General features: G+C 33.6%; 1 protein-coding gene across 2 annotated transcripts in view; it reads right to left on the reverse strand.

Annotated features, from left to right (window-relative positions):
• Window positions 1–248: 248 nt before the first annotated feature.
• LOC149781965 (collagen alpha-1(XII) chain-like) overlaps window positions 249–21,027 on the reverse strand; it is a 28,920-nt gene continuing 8,141 nt past the window's right edge. For both annotated transcript variants that reach the window (XM_089936153.1, XM_089936154.1), the window contains exons 3-9: window positions 20,629–20,757; window positions 15,808–15,918; window positions 15,126–15,239; window positions 14,488–14,601; window positions 5,943–6,389; window positions 5,536–5,673; window positions 249–2,410 (exon numbers count right to left, since the gene is read on the reverse strand). In XM_089936153.1, the coding sequence (XP_089792279.1) occupies window positions 1,962–2,410; window positions 5,536–5,673; window positions 5,943–6,389; window positions 14,488–14,601; window positions 15,126–15,239; window positions 15,808–15,918; window positions 20,629–20,757 (1,502 nt within the window). In that variant the 3' untranslated portion in view covers window positions 249–1,961. The remainder of the gene's footprint in view (window positions 2,411–5,535; window positions 5,674–5,942; window positions 6,390–14,487; window positions 14,602–15,125; window positions 15,240–15,807; window positions 15,919–20,628; window positions 20,758–21,027) is intronic.

Consider the following 21,027-nt stretch of genomic DNA (forward strand, 5'->3'; position numbering starts at 1 on the left):
TAAAATAGAAAGTGAAAATGTGAAAACAAGTTTCAGTGTTGTTAATTTGATCAAAACAGTCCAAAATGTTCTGTCACTATTCCTAATGAATAAATTTCAAATTACATTGAAATGGTGTTCGAAATAAGAATCCGACGATGAAGGCCTTGATGTGTCTATAGTCCTGAATGCAGTAATGTATTGGTGGCTTGTAATGTGATGTTGAGCTAATAGTCTTCCAGTTAATCACGATACTATAATCCATGATGTTCTTGTCTGAATTCATTTTAATTTAAAATTAAAATCTCTGTCCAAGAAAATTATTAAAGATCATTTTGTATTTCAAGATAATAATAATAATAATAATAATAATAATAATAATAATAAATTCCCCTCAAATCAAAATCTGAACACAACAATACAAAAAATGCTGTGACAAGATGTCAAAGCAAAAATAAATAATTTTAAACAAGATTATAAACCAGGTCACAGTTAGCATTTTCTGAGAATACTATCACTGGTTGGAATTTTCCATTCTAGTAGATTCTGGTTTGTCAACAAGACAAAATCAGTTACTAAAATTATTGTAAAGAATATGGTAAACATCAGGTACGCAAGTTGTTTTAATAGGTGAATTCTAATAACCATGACCCAAATAAATGTAGTAACTTATATTGATAATGATAATGTTTAACTCACACTCATGTAAAAATATTAGCTATGTATTATTTGTTTACAAAAGAAAACTTTATTGGTCAGGTAAAATATAAATTTGATTTTGAACAAGGTCAGGTACAATCTACACCCACAACTGATAATCATAAAAAATAAATAAATACAAATTAAATATACAAAACATTATTCGTATTAATGCGCAATGGGCACATTACAATTTGATATACCAAGAATATTGGTATATTGAAAAGCTTTATAGCAACGCTTTTAAAGCCATGTTATTTTATAGTTATGTGGTCTAAATAAATAAATAAATAAATAAATAAATTCTGGATATTACGTTTCGTCTACGTATTAAGCAAACTTGAAAAAAGCATTGTCCAACTGTAGGCACACCTTTGAAATGAAGCACATACAAACCAGGTGATTTCAGTAAGAGAATTGGAATATAATAGGTTACGTAATCCAGGTGAAATAATTGCAATATATTTACAATTAATGAAAAAGAAACATATACGCTTGAAACCTTGTAAACATTTAAAATTTAATTAAAAGATGTATTGAAATTTATTATGCTTATACTGTGCAGACGTTTGCATGAGTTCTAAAATTATTGTAATAATTTTAGTTAGCATTAATACTGGAGTTAGCATACTTTTCATTTCCAAATATAGGCAATACAATATGTCTTAATCCAAAACATATACAATATTTGAGAGTTCTTGCCCAATGAAGCCGTGAACATACCAATGTGGTCACTCTTTGTCTTGAGAAAGTAATTCTGATTTTATACATGCGCAATGACATTGCTTTCTATTCATTGGACTAAACATATTGAAACATATGATGATACTGTATAACATAGGTTAATGTTGTGAAGGACGACCTTTGAATGTTGGTGCCCGGTGTAGACAAGTGAGATCTCAGTCATGTATAAAGGCGAAAGCCTTGCACCTCTTGAAGACACGGGATCATACCGTCGAAGGTCTTACCTAGGAAAGCTACGGGTTAGGCACGCATTATTTTAATCCTTTCAACTTAGAATAGTCTTTCCCTCAACACATAAAAACACATAACAAATATATATGAAGGTGAATAACGAACCAAATATAGGGCATCCTGTGCAGTACTATACAAGGAGAAACTCTAATCAATGAAATCCAGGTCGCAGGAATTATACACAAATTCTCTTTTTAGAACATCGAGATTAGTGCTGGACTCGTCTGTCTCTGTAAACACGTTGTATGGACTTGATGCTATTTTCTGCAGATCGTCAACATTAATATTGGAACCGAACCCCACACTAATTATTTTGATTTTATTTTCAAGACTACGTTTTTCTCTAGCTCGAACATTGGGTCTAGATAGAATCCGCCATTGGTAAAAATCACAAGGAATTTCCTCGCCTCTAGGCGTCCACCATTTGCTACATTAAAACCACGCATATTAGCATAGGAAAGAGCCGAGGAAATATTGCTGAAGGCATTCTCTTTGTGTGTTATCTTGGAAATGTCCTGAAGAAGTTTCGATCGGGAGACATGGTCCGCAAAATGACCATACGTAAGAACAGTGTTCGAGAATGATGTAAGACTAACGTGAGTGTCATTATTCTCGTTTCCGAGAGTGTCCATAAGTCGGATAAGGTATGAGGCAGTGTCCCGGAGTCCCGCGAAGCCCTTTAAAGACTCGATATCGGATGTGTTCACAGACTCATCAATCATCAGAATTACATCTGACACTGCTGAGCGAGAGCATTCTGGTTAAAAGACAAAACACAAAGATATATATATATATATATATATATATATATATATATATATATATATATATATATATATATATATATATATATATATATATATATATATATTGCACATAGTTTCAGACAAGTCTAAGTGCTTTCGGGACCTATAAATGCTAAGGCGAAATACACTTACACAACTAAACAATGTGAACATTAATATGCATAAATAGTATGGCTTACCCAGCCTAAAAATCACACAGCGACATCCGGTAAACATTTTGATACAATTAATGTCGAAATCATAATATTGCAACTGTGTGAAACCAAAACGCAATTTCCATCTGTTCTATACATATACTATTAGAAGGGTATATACATATAATTGATTCTTTGTTACATAAACGGAGTGAAAAATACACTGTAGCGTGCAAATCGCATACAGATGAGTCATACTTTGCATTGTTTCTTTGAAGAACGGGTGCAAACATTCTTTGCTACATATGTGGACATGCTAAACTGGATACGGAAATTAAACACTCAGAAAGTTGGTTGTGTATCATCAACTAAACATGTCTCATTTATAATATAACTCGTATCGTTTTCCATTATATTTCCCTATCCGACCAGGGACTTAGATTATAGATGCATTGAGAACTAGAAAAACGAACAATCACTTTGCCTCAGAGAAAACAAATTGCCTGTTTCCTGTACTACCAAATCATTTGTTTCTCTCATTCGAACACAATCGGCTGTTCAATGAATTATAAATCGATCACTTTATCTCACACTGTCAGAATTGATTCCTCGGTTTACTACCAAACTATCGTTTTATACATCAAATCAAATATACGATGTAGTTTGCAGGCCTGAAAACCAAAGCATGGACGCTCAGAAACCAAAAACATCGTTCCTGCATGTGACATACAAACAAAACATCGTTCCATCATGTGAAATACAAATTCGTCAGCACCTAAAAACAGTAATATGATTTTTGAAAACATTACAAAAGTCTATATTCCGAAATCATCTCCACGGTTTATACAAACTTCCAAAATAACGCCAAACCTTTAGCGAAGCCAATAGTCTTCACCAAATCTTCTAATAGTTCAGTGTAAATTCATTGTAACCTGGAACTCCTATCCTATCCATAAGTCTAAGTATAAAGGCAGTTTAAAAGATGGGGGCAAGGATTGAGGCCATTATTACAGCACCACATCACAAAATCTCGTGCCGATTACAGGATAGTTCCTCGGTTTCGACTGCAGCAAATAAAGCCATATTAAAACTTCTGAACTACGCATAAAACTCTCAAAATTCCAATTCAGTCATCTTTTCGGATTCCCTTTTCACATTAAAAGCCTATTAGAATGTTAAATCTGAAAACTCGTTACTATCCTGTATAATAAAATACATTATGTGAAAATAAATACTGGAAAAATGACAGGGTAGATTATGCAGCCAAGCTGCCATTCATGTATTTATCTCCGAATTGAAGATTCCATATACTGACTTTAAATAGTGTATAATCAGAAAGTTTGTCATACTTGGCAAAATATGTGAAGATAACACAATAAACAAAAACCAAACCCAGTACTGGAGAGAAGCATCTCTCTAACAGGACAAATCGCATACATGAGGTGGCATTGTGCCGATTACATATCGGGAACATACCACTTAAAGTGTAAACATCGAAAGGCGACATACAATACCAGTGTTCACTGATAGTGGAACAAGTTCTTGTCACGTGTCTTAATAACCACCATGAGAGATACAATCAGTGTGACATAATCAACAGGAAGACACCATCTGATGATGTACCCACTGTTGAAATATTGGACTTTGAAGGAGTGCGGTTTGCATAAATAATTTCGAGTATGGTCTGTGTAAGTAATTTTAATGTATAATATTTTACTTCGTACATATATACATACCTGATCAAGTATTTGATGAAGATGATAATAGTCCAGTTCAGTTTCTTTTGAATGTTCAGTTATACTTTAATTTATTTTCTCACGCTTGTAGTCAAGGTTTTACAAGCATTTGATTCTGACAAAACTAGTGAAAACGCTTGTTTATCAAAAGAGATGTAAGACCTAAAGTGAAGTCCTATATCATCACAGAGAACACGCTTATTTTACATTTAAACAGAACAAATACGTATAAAGACAACAGATATATATAAAGACAACAAATACATATAAAGAGAACAAATACATATAAAGACAACAAATACATATTAAGACAACAAATACATTTAGACAGAACAAATACATATAATGACACAACAAATACATATAATGACACAAATATATATAAAGATAAAAAATGTATATTAAGACAACAAATACATTTAAACAGAACAAATACATATAAAGACAACAAATACATATAAAGAGAACAAATACATATAAAGACAACAAATACATATTAAGACAACAAATACATTTAGACAGAACAAATACATATAATGACACAAATATATATAAAGATAAAAAATGTATATTAAGACAACAAATACATTTAAACAGAACAAATACATATAAAGACAACAAATACATATAAAAATAACAAATACACATAAAGACAACAAATACATATAAAGACAACAAATACATATAAAGAGAACAAACACATATAAAGACAACATATACATATAAAGACAACGAATACATATAAAGAGAAGAAATACATATAAAGAGAACAAATACATATAAAGACAACAAATGCATATAAAGACAACGAATACATTTAGACAGAACAAATGCATATAATGACACAAATATATATAAAGACAAAAACGTATATAAAGACAACAGATACATTTAAACAGAACAAATACATATAAAAACAACAAATACATATAAAGATAACAAATACATATATAGAAAACTAATACATTTAAAGACAGCAAATACATATAAAGACAAAAAATACATATAAAGACAACAAATACATACAAAGACAACAAATATATGTAAAGACAACAAATACATATAAAAACAACAAATTCATATAAAGACAACAAAGTATATGTCTCACATCTTAATAAAGGACACCTTTGTTTTACAAATAAAGCAGAATTAAAAACCGATAAGATGTCGCATATTTTGTATGACTCAAAACGTGTACAGTCTTACCTTTGCATGTTATGTGCACGAGCTGTGTAACAATCGTATACAATGAGTCGAAATTATCCACAGAGAAGACGTTGGGAGAATTGGAGGATGAGGTGGCAATGTCCCTTAGCTCTTGGTGTGACACCTGCTCACCAATACCTGATATTTAACAAAGAAAAGCAAACGTCACTACAATTACACAGGGAACTAAATTTTCGTTGGATTGATAATCGATCGAGTGAGTTAACCACAACAAAGCTAAGTGTGATTCATTTTTGGACTAATTTAAAATTATTAATAGTCAGGAATATATTTTGACATAATAAATCAACAATCATAATCTTAATGACGGAATGATTTTATTATATTTCTGTTAATATTCAACCTATAAGCAAATATGTGTTGATGTTTTAGGGATTTTTACTTACCGATGGTAGCGATGCCTTCGGGATTAAATTTCTTCAGTTCGTTTGCCTGATACTTTGTTTTCTCTCTGTACGTTGACATACCGTCAGTGATTACGAACACGAACACCCTTGCCAGTTTTCCATTCGGTCGTCGTCTTTTTCTGGAACTAGAAGCAACTTCATATGCTTTCTGCAGAGCTTTGTCGGTCCTAGTTATTCCTGGTCTGAATTTTATGCGCTCAATGGCTTTATTAAGAGTTGTTTTATTATCGCAAGTATTCAAGTCAACTTCAACAATGGCCTCGGAGGAAAACGTGATGACGCTGACCTGGGTGTCGTTAGGACCTATCAAGACATGGTCCGTGAAATTGGATACAAAGTGCAACTGATTTATGAAGTTTTGCTCCGTCTGACTGACTGAAGAATCCAGGAGAAATATCATGTCTGCAGGTTGAGGGTGACAAATTCCTATGACGAACAAAGATAACTGATAAAATAAGAACTCACATTTCTAACATATCACAACAGTTGCAGTTAGACCAAATGTTTTACATTGGTTTTGTAGATACTTTGCATGTATTTTACTTTTGAGGAAATATTGCACCTATTCGCCCATTGTAACTCACCAGACTTAAAGCCAGCTGAACTTACGATCTTGCTATGGGTCCATTGTGTGCTGTACATCAAATGTCACGTGTTGTTTGTCTATCAAGGTGAACTTGTTACAACCAATGATTTTTATTTAAACTAGGTCAAAGGTCGTATTTCGTTTCTCGTGTGGCTGTCCAGGGCTACTTGCTACGACCAATGCATTTTATTGTATGGTCTGCGTTAAACGTCTTGCGTCTCGATTCGTATGTCTATCAAGGGTTATTTGTTTGCGAAGAAAGTGTTTTACTTAAATTAGTTCAAACATATTTGTATGGTGTGTCTATCAAGCATAACTTGTTATGAATAGTGAATTTTATTATGTTGTGTGCATCAATTATCTTATGTCACGTGTCGTCTGTATATCAAAAGTTACTTGTTGCGATCAATGAATTGTATTCAAATTAGGTCAAACATTGTATGTCGCGTGTGTCAAGTAACTATCAAGGGTTTTTGTTGCGACCAAGACATTTAATACACTTAGGTTAAACGTCGTCTGTCACGTGTCGTCTGTCTAACAAAAGTTAATCTGAAAAACCAATAAATTTTATTTAAATTAGGTCCAACGTTCTGTGTCGCGTGACACGTGTCTATCAAGAGTTATTTTTACAACCAATGAATTTTATTTGAAACTAGGATTTTGTGATCAAACTTGATATGTAAGCTTGGTCATCAATATATCCGATAGTGTTGACTATGAATTACGTCAGCCCATATCAAGAGATGTTTCGGCAAATGACTGGCTGAATTTCATGCTACTCTGGAGACTGTTTATCAGTTTAGACTATTCTAACATTATATTGTTTTTAAGATTAGAATTTACTCACTATATAGTGTTTATCAGATTAGAATTTACTCACACTAGACTATTTTTGAGATAATAATTTATGAACACTTATGTTAAAGGCTTGGGCGATTACGATACCATATCGTGTCAATTATTTGTGACATCTGTATTTGAAAATATAAGTATTCTTGAACATAACTGACTGAAACCCTTGCCATTCTGTAAGTCGTATTTCTGAGGATATTTTGATCCATCTTTGGTTTTGACAGTTGATATACTCGTAATATAGAATGAGCTCGTTTACAATGGACATTTAGTGAAATTAATGAAGCATTATGACATCTGAATAGCGGGACTCGAAACCACACTTGAGTTTTTTTTAATCAATTTGGGTATCGATGATATTATTACGTGGAATTCACGTGTGTGCATACATTGACTGGACAATCTAAAGGTTGAGCTGGTAATGACTCCTCGGTCTTAACTTCTGATCAAATTTTAATATAATCAGGCCTAATTTGCAATAGATATTGACGGTAAGCAAAGTGACAAGAAGTATATACAATTTTGTTTATTCTGGAAATAATAAAAAAGGTAAATGTGAAGGTCAACCTTAGCAACGTAAGGAACATGAATGATATAGTGCGCACGTTAAGATCTTTTATTTATTTATAGTAAGCAACTTGCGTGTCCCATTTACAACTTGTGCAGTTTTAAATAAAGAAAAATATGCGTCTCAGTCCTTTTTAAAAAAAATACAAAAAAATGACATCCGATACGTTTAGTAGCTGATTTTATTTCCTAAACAACAATGCTTCATTTTATTTATGCTATTTATTTCGAGGCAAATAGAAGTTCAAACAGTTCAAGCCAGTACAAATAATAGGACATAAACTCTAATATGGTAGGCATGTGTTTAATCAGCTATATAGCCCTTTCAGACATTACACAACACTGACATATATTACTATCAGTGACCATTACATTTTAAAAATTAAACAAATCTTGACAGTGCCAGTCTATTAAATGGTCAAGCACATATACTATAAGCTGATGGAAGCGATTCACCGCACGTGGTTAACCTGTGATACTCATGTTAGAACTGCGGAAATATATGCATGTAGCTATTTTCCTTTGGGTTGTATTATCAGCAGAACGTTAGGTTGAATATTGTGTCCCTGTTTTACTACACGAGAGGGACTCCTTACACTTTCGGGGTAAGAAACGAATAAACATTTTTTCGACATGACGTCATGGTCTGCTTCTTAAGTGTAACATTTACAGATATAAATATGGTGTACATCCATTCTTATGTATGCTTATCCAACAGTTTTACACATTCACCTGTAATCGGTGTAATTGCCTTTTTGTACGAATAGAAGGACAGAACGTATGAGTTACAAAATGAACAGGATTTAGAGTGGGCACACTTTGCACTGCCATAATGGTTGCTTCGAAGATTTCAATCATACTTGACAGTTTCATTTTAAAGCAGCCCGAACAACAATGTTACTTGTTTTATTGCCCGTCCTAGGTCGAGAGTGATAAACGAAAGTTTCAAGATAAAAATAATAAAGTAAAAATGAAAACCAAAAGAAAAACAATTGAGATGTTCGAATCGAAAAGAAAGTTTGAACATAAAATTGAATGAAAATTAAAAACATTTTAAACAATGGGATGACGTAAATTTCGTAATCGCAACCATTTGTTTGACAGCCGGAAAACACAAGCACACAGAAAGAAAGGCAAATATGTGTGTTTATATATAAGATAAATAAAAATTTCTCAGAATATGATTAGATTTTAAAATGAACTATCGGGAACATTTACCCATACATCACACAGACGGCCAAAATCTTAGCAAATACATATGTTATCGTTTTCAGATAAAAGTCTCCGGTTAAGGAAAACGCAATTCAGGATATCCAGAATTACAAACCTGTTTCGCAAAGATCTTCATAAAACCCTGATGGACATCTACACTGGAAAAAGTTTACAAAGTAACATTTAACCGGTGTGTGTATGTTCAATGATCTGCGCATCAGCAAATAATTTTGCTTCGTCCTCATCCATACTGTATTGTAAAAGCAAAATATTTCAGTAAAGGAATTATTATGTTAAAAAATCCCTGCCTAAATGCCATTATGACGGTCCTTGATGTTTTGAAAAGTGCCATAGATTAGCATTACTATATATTATATATATATATATATATATATATATATATATATATATATATATATATATATATATATATATATATATATATATATATATATATATATGTTGCTATGTCGTGGTTAACAGGTGATCGATGACTCGACTAACATTGAAGATGAAGTGCATTGGTTGTGACAAAAGACCGATGAATTGGTTGGTATTGAAGACGAAGTGTATTGCCTATTGACATTTGACAGGAGACCGATTAGTTAATTAGTATTGAAGATGAAGATGAAGCAATGTAATGTAATGCTTGTGACAGGACATCGATGACGGTATTGTTGTTGAAGATGAAGTATATTACTTATTGACAGGAGACCGAAGGCTTAATTGGTATTAAAGATGAAGTGCGTTGTTTGTGACAAAAGATCGATGATTTGATTGGTATCGAAGTTGAAGTTATTGGTTGTGCCAAAAGAATGATGAATTTATTAGTATTGAAGATGAAGTGTTTCGGTTATGTACAGAAAACGGATGAATTTGATCGTTGTTGAAGATGAAGTGTATTGCCTATTGACAGCTGATTGATGAATTAATTGGTATTGACGATGAAGTGTATTGATTGTGGACAGGAACTAATGAATGTATTGTTGTTGAAGATAAAGTGCATTTTTTATTGACAGGAGACCAATTGGTATTGAAGATGAAGTGTTTAATTTTCGGCAGGAGACCGATGAAATGAGGATGAAGTACGTTGTTTATTGACAGAAGACCGATTACCTTTTTGTATTGAAGATAAGGTGTATTGGTTATTGCCATGAGATCGACGATTTGATTAGTACTGAAGATGTAAAATATTAAAGATGAAATGTATTGGTTAATGACAGGAGACCAATGATTTCATTGTTATTGAAGATAAAGTGCATTGGTCGTTGACAGAATTTCAATGATCTCATTACTACTGAAGATGAAATCCATTGACGGGAGACTAATGTCTTGATTACTACTGAGGATGAAATCAACTGACGAGAAACTAATGTCTTGATTACTACTGAAGATGAAATCAATTGACAAAAGACTAATGTCTTGATTACTACTGAAGATGAAATCAATTGAAGAGAGACTAAAGTCTTGATTGCTACTGAAGATGAAATCAATTGACGAGAGGCTAATGTCTTGATTACTACTGAAGATGAAATCAATTGACGGGAGACTAATGTCTTGATTACTACTGAGGATGAAATCCATTGACGAAAGACTAATGTCTTGATTACTACCGAGGATGAAATCCATTGACAGGAGACTAATATCTTGATTAGCATTGTTTTTTCTTAATGGCATGAGACCGATAACTTGTTGGGTATGAAGTTTGAAATCTATTGATTGCTGACAAGTGACATGTTTTAAATGGTATTGTAGATGAACTGTGATGGTTATTGACAGTAGACCAATGCCTTGATTAGTATTGAAAGGATGTTTCTTGGATAATGACATGAGACCCATGACTGTTTGGTATGGAAGATACAGTGCCTTGGTTGGTGACATGAGACTTGATTGGTATTGAACATGAAATGTATTGGCTGTGGACAGGAGACGATGATTTGAATGGTATTAAAGATGAACTGCATTGGTTCATGACAGGATACGGATGGCTTTTATTGAAAATGAAGTGTATTGTTTATTGACAGGAGACCGATGACCCTATTAGCATATAAGATAAATGTATGGGCTATTGACAGGAGAAAGATGATTCGATTTGTATTGAAGATGAAGTGTACTGCTTCCTAACTAAAGACTTGTGTATTGATTAATAGTGATGATGAAGTGTATTGGTGGTTAAGGACAGGGGACCGTTAACGTGATTTATGTTGAAGACGAAGTGTAATGGAAGACCAATGACTTTGTTAGTGTTAAAGATTAACTTTTTTGGTTGTTGACTGAAGACCGATGTATTGATTAGTATTGAATTTGAGTCTATTGCTTGTTAACAGATGACTGGGGAAATGATCAAAATTGAATATAAAATATGTTGGTTATTGACATTAGATTGATATCTTGATTAGTTTTGAATATGAAATTTATTGGTTAATGACAGACATTTGATGTTAATATCTTCACCTATTTCTCTCTTTGTTTAATGCAGCTTGCCTTGTGGGATACATGTAGGATATACTTTGTAGGATATACCTTGATATGACGTTAGTTTTTGACGTTTTTAGTATCTCTAACAGTTTCATTGTACAATCGGGATATTTCACATGCATGTAAATACAGTTTTAAGTTCACTACTGTGTGCCAATTAGATGCTGCATACTCGATATAAGAAGGCTAAATATGGAGTTGAATTTCCCTACAATATAACATTTCATTATGTTAATTATGATATTACCTTTATCGATCAATAATTTATGGAGGCAAATAATTTGTATTCAGCAATACATACATTTGACCTAGTATGTAGCTAAACGAAGGAAATTAGACGTTTGCATAAGACAAAAAAAATAATTATAAAATGTTTATAAAGGTTTTGATCAATATTTGGGGTTCTGACTGACACAGAATTTTATAATTTCCAATATTCAAATGCGGTTGGAAACTGTCATGTACAGTCCATACCGCTGTTGGTATAATATACTTTCTAATATTGGAGCTCAATTTTTGGATATGGTTTGAGAGAGTTCAGTACAAAATTATTGTCAGTATGGATGGACAGTCTTCGGTAAGAATATTATTGTCTGTTGGATGTACAGACCTCTGTACAAATGTATTGTTGCTATAGATGGACAGACATCAGTACGAAGCTATTGTCGGTATCAATAGACAGTCGTCAGTACTAATTATTTTGTCTGTATGACTGGATAGGCTTCAGTACGAATTTGTTGTCGGCATGGATGGACAGGCATCAGAACGAATTTATTGTCTGTATCAATTGACAGACTCAGTACGAATTTCTTGTCGACATGAATGATCAGACTTCGGTACGAATGAATTTATTGTCGGTATTGATGAACAGACTTCAGTACAAACTTATTTCTGGTATGGATGGATGCACTTCAATACGACGTGATCGTCAGTATGGATAAACAGACGTTAGTATGAAATTATTGTCCGTATGGATGGACATACTTCAGTACGAATTCATGGTCAGTATCGATGGACATACTTTAGTACAAAATATTTTCACTATGGATGGAGAGCATTCAGTACTAACTTATTTTCAGTTTGGACTTCATTACGAATTTATTGTCGGATTCGATCAGCATATGTCATTACGAATATAAGAATTGGACGATACAAATCTTTGTTTTTAACTATTATACGTATCCTATAATGATATTAACTTTGTACGAGACATGAGTTTAGATATCATTTCTGTATAATGTTATATTCTTTTATGGTTAACCACTGGTATGGGGTTAGTAGTAATGAGACAAAAATAATGATGTTTTAATTGTTTAATTAATGTACACGTTAATAATTCCTAAGTGTCACGTTTGCCTGTCCGCGATTACGTAAGTCAGGAACAAAGGAATGGGTTAGCGCCATGAGTATGTCGACCCTGCACTGTCGTGGCGATTCGCGTTTGTACAAGAACCGCTCCGTTAGGTGTTAAAACTCACATGTAGACGTTGGAAGCTTTGTGCTAGAACAAAGGACCCTTGTTGCTGTTGTGAATCTCCCTGCGTTGACAGATGGCCTGAGGCTCGTATGTTAAACTGTACCGACTGGGGTAGAATTTATATCCAATCAGAACTGAGGAAGGGTGGGGCCATCAATTCGAACCAGAATTTAACAGTCATTTGGGCTGGGAACGAATTAGTCATTGTGAAGCATCGTGCTGACAAGTTGTAGCAATAACTCCGAGAGCCACTTGTAATTTGGCTGGAAAACCCTTGATACATTCAAGGACAGAAAGCTTCGTAAAGGTCAGTGAGTTATTTGCTCGATTGTTGCAGAATGTTACGGCATTGTAATTGTGATTATGTGCAGTATGTATATTTACTTACTAGAATCGTTAGTACGTAGAATTACCTTTGTATTGTTTAATTTACATGCGTACTTGAGAAATGAGCTATGATTATGTAGATTGCTCGCTCGTCAGAATTAATATTGTAATTCGCTATTTAGTTACCTCGTGTTAAACTAGTGTATTTATTTATGTGATATTCTAGACTTTGCAATTGTTGAATTAAATTGTAACTTTGGAAATGGTTGCAGTGTGTAAATATGAACAACATGGATATTTGAATATTTGTGTACACTTGTGGGAGTGTAATGTACAGAAATGCGTCGGATTGTTGTGACATTGTGATATTGTTGAGAAAAATGAGATTAAGAATATATATATATATATATATATATATATATATATATATATATATATATTGACGTGACGCAATTTAGTGAATTCTGCAACGTTGTTTCTATAAGAACGTGTGGGTTTTTCGATGTGCACGAATGCATGACCAAAGATGTAGATAGCCTTGATCTGATGATTGTTTGTTGATGTACTGTGAGGCGAGATGGCTAACACAAATGCTAACGTTCTTGTGTTTTTCGTAGGAAGCTTTTGGGGACAGAACTACCGGGTAGTCAAGTCCCGAGTCTCAGAGAGACAGGATAGAACAAGGCAGTAGGCCGAGTCGGTATTGCTGACTGGGGACTCGGAGCTTTACCTCTCTGTCACTAATTTCACTTCCTACAAAAACGAGCCAGGGTGGGAATTCCACAGTAATTCAAATAAATATTGGGAGCTTCCCACACCAACGTATAACAGTGGGTCACATAGAACTTCACACTAAGAGAAAATTTACTAGTCCGGCTTGTTCCAAAATTATCATAAATGTAATAGAAATACTAAGCGACATTTTATATATAATGACTGATGGAGATTTATCTACTCATGATTCACAATGTATCTTTATGTCGATTCATCACCTGAAATATTTTTCTGAAATAACAGTAGCTCACCTGTTTCACAGTTAGCACCTACATATCCTGGGACACAGCTACAATTATACCCATTTACCCTATCTATGCAGGTAGCGCCGTTTTTACAAGGGTTACTCGAACATTCATCGTAGTCTAAAAATAAACAGTAACAGATTACGGAGCTGAAGAAGATTTTGTGAGGTCAATAATTGCAAATTTCGCATCTAACTTGACTTATTAATTAAATTTCAAATATCAAGTGGAATCCAAGCAGCTGATGAAAATTGCTTTAATTAAATTACAACAACTATTCTTGATATTCAATTACATAAAACATTACAACTAACCATGCAATAACTGCAGGCAAAAACAAGTTCTATTTCAAGTATGTTCAACTGCCGTAGTCCCGGAAACAATGATAATATTGCTTACCAAAATTTTAGTATTATCCTCTTACTTGTGCCTAAAAGTACTAAATACCAGAATTTTTGCGAGAGATGAAACTGATGTAATTGCTTTCATCAAGTTACGACAACTATCCTTAATATCATATTGCAGTACCAATTACACGTGAAAATGTGTATGTGCAATAACTAAAAAAAAGAATGAGAAAAGTTGATATGAATGGAAGCAATTAATTATATTTTTGTAACTATTAATCACAATTATTCACATACTAGTTTGGCATCTTGCTCCAATGTATCCCGGCACACACATACAATAATATACGTTTATGCCTTGGTGACAGGTCCCATTATTGCAACAAGGGTTACTGATGCATTCGTCATAGTCTGCGGCAGGAAGGAAAGCATTGTCATAACAGTATATTATCCAGTAGCTCACACCAATAAAAAAATTTTGTAATAATATCAGCAAATGAAACAATGTTTTGTTTACAATTATCCAAATATTCTGGGGATAAGGGGAATTAAAAAACAATGACAACAATCTGATTTAGAAAACATTTTGTCAAACATTAAGTTGTAGGGTGATGGAGAAGAACAAAAGTCAAGCTTGTTCCAATACTGTAAAATTATATATTTTTTTATAACACAAACAAGACGGCAGGAACGAAATAAAAACATATTTGTTGATACATTCACGCCTCAAAATTCACTCTGTGTCATCCAATATCATGACGCTAGTACTTAGGCGGGTAAAAAGGTATATGTCTCAGTCACTCTCACTTCCACGTAATCAATTAGTATGTGCGGAGTACATATCATTTTGATAATGATGATTACTAATGTAATATCAGAAGAAAAAAATAAAATGATTATTATTGCTACTTTCATTAAATGTATGACTACACCCACATAACATTATATGTCGAGTGGTACATATATAGACTCTACCTACCCTGGCATCGAACGCCTAAGTAGTCGTTAGGACATTTACAGGTGTATCCGGACTGTTTATGCTCACACATTCCTCCATTTTGGCATGGGGAGATAGCACAGTCTTCAATGGCTATTTAAAAGGAACTATTTTGTCAATATGAGACATCTGGGCATGAAAAAAACGATGCAATGTTCATTTTCTCGTTAGTTCACTTACCTTAGAAAAGACACTTACCTTAGAAAAGTCACCAACCTTAGAAACGACATTCTGGTTAAAACTGTATTATTTGTTGGCTTTTCTTAATAATAATATGTTATGTATGATTGTATATTGACCTAACTCCAAAATCATGTTAATTGTGTACCAGACAAAGGTATTGATATTTTAAACAACAGAATGATTATCTTAATCTGAGTTTAGCACATCGGAATTCCCCCATGAAAAACTGGGCGTACCTGATATTCGCTATGTTCTTTATTATAATGATAGTAAGACACCTTATATTGCAGACAACTTAGACTGCTCTAGAAATGAGGATATGAACCTCATCCAGGTTCTAATATTATCCTAATTTTTTACATAGTGGTGTTTACTTAAACAATTACTTTTTCTTTCCTTAACATCTGAAGCACAATCATACTTATTTTAGTGTTCAGGTTTTACTTTAGATTTAATGAACTTATTATTCAATGGAATTACAAAGGACTCAATAACATTCTTGGAATAAAATAATAATTTGGAGCTCAAAGTGAATTCAGACAAGGACATCTTGGAGTATATTATTCCGATACATCCAAAGCCTGTTCAAACAGCATCATACTTCACACACCTGGTACGTTAGCACATTGGAGACAGGCACATCAACATATTAAATATTGGAACTTGATTGGAATTATATGGGAGTTTAATTGGAACTCTTTTAATTTGGACTTGTGAGGAAACATTTAGAACTATTTGGGATTTAATTCAACATACTTTAAGTTCATTTTATTTCCACTTTGTATTGTGGGCAAATTAATTATTTGTTGAATTTTTTTTTAAAACAAACTTTCTTATTGTTGGGTTTTGTTCTTTTATGTTACTTAGATTAGGGTCATACGGTCGTAACAGACATAACAAGAAGACGAAATGTTCATTCTATATAGATAGTTAAATTACCTTAGAAAATACAGAGGACATCCGAGATATTTCTTAGGTATGACAAAAAGTATATATTGTTCATTCGCTGTGTATTTAAATTACTTTAACATAGACATGTATTCTGACAGTTGTCACAAATAAGGAAATGCACGTAAAGCTTTAACTGAATAATTATGCTACTTGAGCACTTAATTTGAAATCCGAACGGGTAGTTAACAAACATAGCAGTATAATCAAGCACATGTTCTTGTTCATCTGTAATTAGTAAACAACGAACCCGTCTATGGCCTTAATGCATTCGAAGCCTCAGTGTTAAAATAAAATCTATGTATGGCAGTAAGAGTAAGCTAAGACTTTTGTAAAAAGAAGAAATAGTAACAGCTCCTACTGACAATAGTGCAAGGAAATATTTCATACTATATGACTTCAGAGCTAAAGAAAACCTGTATGTAGTCTTGTCCTGGCTGTGTAAAAATTAGTCTTAAGCTAAACCCAGAAAGAAGTAAAATCATCAAGTTTATTAAAATCAAGAAATTTATTTCTCTCGTTTACAAAGTGAAAATTTAGGAGAAACATACAGTATTATGAACGAAATCGCAAATGATCCTGAAAGTTTTATTATCAAGTCCAACAGTATAGAGTGCTCGAATTAATTCTGGTTTTGAATGTGCTGCTGTACCATTAGTCTTAAATAGATTGATATACCAACACTATCATTCTCTAGAATGTCTTTGAGTAAATTTTACAATCATCCCCAAGTAGTGTTTTCTTCCAAAGATCAAGAAGCACTATAATTCAAAGGAATAATATCTAAATAAATGATTCCTCTCAAGTTATACTTAAAACATCTAAAACTGATTACACAGACTAATCATAAGATAGGAATGAAATATTTTTGTTTATCTCAATCTTATATAAAAATCCAAGACCTAATAAAGTTAATAAGGATGCGGGTCAAAAGTTGTTTCTCAGAATAAAAAAGCTAAACCTTGAACTCAGATTACAGTGAACAACTTATTATTATTTACAAATTTGACATAGACGGATCCAGTGGCCTAGAGGTTAGAGCGTCCGCCTCGGAAGCGGGAGGTCGTGGTTTCGTACCCTGGCCGAGTCATACCAAAGACTTGCAAAAATGGTACTAACAGCTGCTTCGCTAGGGGCTCATCATTAGGAGGTTAGTGTTAGGATTGGTCGGCTTGGTGTCAGGATAATGGGACTGGGATGGACATGATGCCCCTTGTCTGCGGCATGATGCCCCGGTGCTAGACATCACTATAAACTGCCACATAGCAGACATCGTAGCGATATGACTGAAAAATTGTTAAAGCTATGTTAAAAAGCCTAATCACACACACAAATTTGACAGAAGCTCAGAATATTCGGGTTGGCCAAACTTCTACCCTCAGTGACGGACCAAATAGATATATTTGCTGCTTACTCGTGCTTTGTTTAAGGTGATGCAGAATCGGACATTGAGAATAAATGTACACGTTTTGCCAAAAACAAGTGAAAAAGTTTAGAATTGCCAAACATGTAGTGTACGTCAGTTAACAATTATTGTTGTGTATGTTGCGACTTGTAGAACACATCGATAAGAAAGTTGACTTTGTTCTTCTTTTATATTTTATTTAAAATGGCGTTGTATTGAAATATGCTAAACTCGTTCAAAACACTATGTTCTGAGTGAACATAGTGGGTTTAAGACATCTGTAATACACTGCCTTTATAATAAGAGACGAGCTGTATACACTGACTCAATCTCACAAGTATTCCTCAGTTTCCTAATGGTATTCTTGTTTACAGTGACAATTTTCTGCATTATGGGTGTCATTAGATCCTGAAGAATGTCCCTTGCAACAAACGTTTGTCTGTTTGTATCAGTTACACCTATCAATAGATAAATATTTATATAGAATATCAAACATAACATATAATCAAAAATATAATATCACTACTGATTTCTGGAATTGATAGGTTGTGTTAAACCTTGCCAGGCCGTTTTACATTACCCCAGATAACCAATATTAGCAAAATTGTATCTGTATTAATACGTTTTTATGCTAAATTAAAAACCGCAGCATATATTGCTGCAAGAAGTAGGAAATTATTCCTAGGAGAAAAAATTCTGATAGTATATATTAGAAATAAATATTTTTTTAAAAGTTTCTTGGTCGATTACCAACATCTGTCACAAAATGCGAGGCAACAGCTGATTGGGCAAATGTAATCGTGACCTTTCAAATTTTTAGCTAGTCAGCTGCCTTCTCTTTGAAATATGACAGAGTGGCTCTCTACAAATGGAGGCGGGAATGAAGTGGATTACATAGTAAGAAAGCCAGTGGAAACTTGCGGAGCCAACCTCAACCCACTTCCATTCAGAACTATCAGAGTCGACATTTTATATTATGGAATTACATATGACCAGACAAACAATCACACACAATAGATATCCTTTGTCTTTCACTGGTCTTTATTCATAGCGTGTGTTGAAAAAGAATATGTCTTCACATTAATGTGACGCCTAGATTGACGCCTAGATTACTGGAAAATGTCACCATAAAGGCAATTGTAATTTATAAATATAGAACAAGGCGTGCACCTGTAAAATATCTAGAGATACAAACCTTCTTGTCTCTTATTGCATCCTTATCTAAGGACCCGTGTATTCGAGGTTTCATAACTCCTATCTTCATTTTGAACATAAGCTGATATTTCCCTGATTTTCTTTCCTATATCAGTATCAGGTTTGCGTCCGATATATGTGACTTTCTATGAAGGAATTGTTTAGAGTAAAATTGGGGCATGATAGAGTATGTGTGGCAATATACTGGACCTAGTACTTGATCTTGGATAGGTGTTTCTGCATAACAAATATATGAATATCTAATTGGAATGAGAGGAGAGTGAACATACTTTTCAAATTTCCCTTTACTTGATCCAAGACAATAATTATTTACTGACCACGATACTTCTGAGACTGTTAAGTGGTCGTTGGCTGTTAAATATGGTTAAGCATACGTTTTATTATGTACCCAGCACCTGTGTTACAGTGCGGCTGAAGAGTGACGTGCGAGTGGCCACGAGCTGAAGATTTGTAGTATGTTGTAAACAATTGTGTTACAAAGTGACAGTAGAGTATGGGACGAATGGTCATGATCTGAAGAAAAATGCATGTTGTCAACACGAGTATTACAAATACGGAAGCGGTTTTGATTCATATGTAAACAGAAAGCTCGCCGAATACTCTTACTAGCAAGTATATTGTACAACATCAGAAACGCAATTTAACCAAAGAGTCGAAATTGTGTTTATTTCTCCATGTGGTATCACCGGGAAGCAGAAGCTGCCTTCTATATTTTGATTGATTGCTTTGAACAGGCTGTCTTTGGTACAAGATTTTGGTCCAGTTTTTAAAAAATCATGTGTGACCAGTATATGTATAGAGTCATCTCTTTTCTTTCGGAATTGCTTCCTCGGTTAATGGACAATATATTTTAAGGTATATCTCCTAACTATACTTGGCAACCTAATGTCGACACATCGGACAATATTTGTTACTCTAGGTGTTGTTCACCTTCATTTTGAGTAATACTTATCATTTATCTCTACTTTATTTTATATCTAGGTATTGTTCATTTTCCTTTTTATTGTGTTAGACTACACCACATGCAAGGACGTAATAAGTTCTGTGCTCACCTTGGCAGGTGATTTTCACTGTCGAGGTAACAACAGCAGCAAGCTCGGCAGATTGGTTTACTTGTAGGAAGTAGGATGGAGAGGATGCAATCTGTTTCATGTCATCCGTAGGAACAGTCAACCCGATACCTGACATTAGAAAGAGACGTCTTTATATGCAATAAATCATTTTTGAATGTTTGATGTTTCTTACAATACAATCCATAGTGGGATGCATCCTGCTATTCGTCTCCATGAAATAGAGAAAACATAAATTTGACTTAAAGATCCTCAATTTGTTTTTCGAGTTGCAAGTATATGATAATTACTTCAAATGTAGTTATTCATTAGCGAGATCATAATGTCTTTTAGGTTTTTCTTCTTTCACCCGCATATGTTAGCTTGTGTTATTGTGTGTAA

Source organism: Sinohyriopsis cumingii, chromosome 15 (assembly GCF_028554795.1).
Source record: "Sinohyriopsis cumingii isolate HCF-2022 chromosome 15, ASM2855479v2, whole genome shotgun sequence".
NCBI classification, from domain to species: Eukaryota; Metazoa; Mollusca; class Bivalvia; order Unionida; family Unionidae; genus Sinohyriopsis; species Sinohyriopsis cumingii.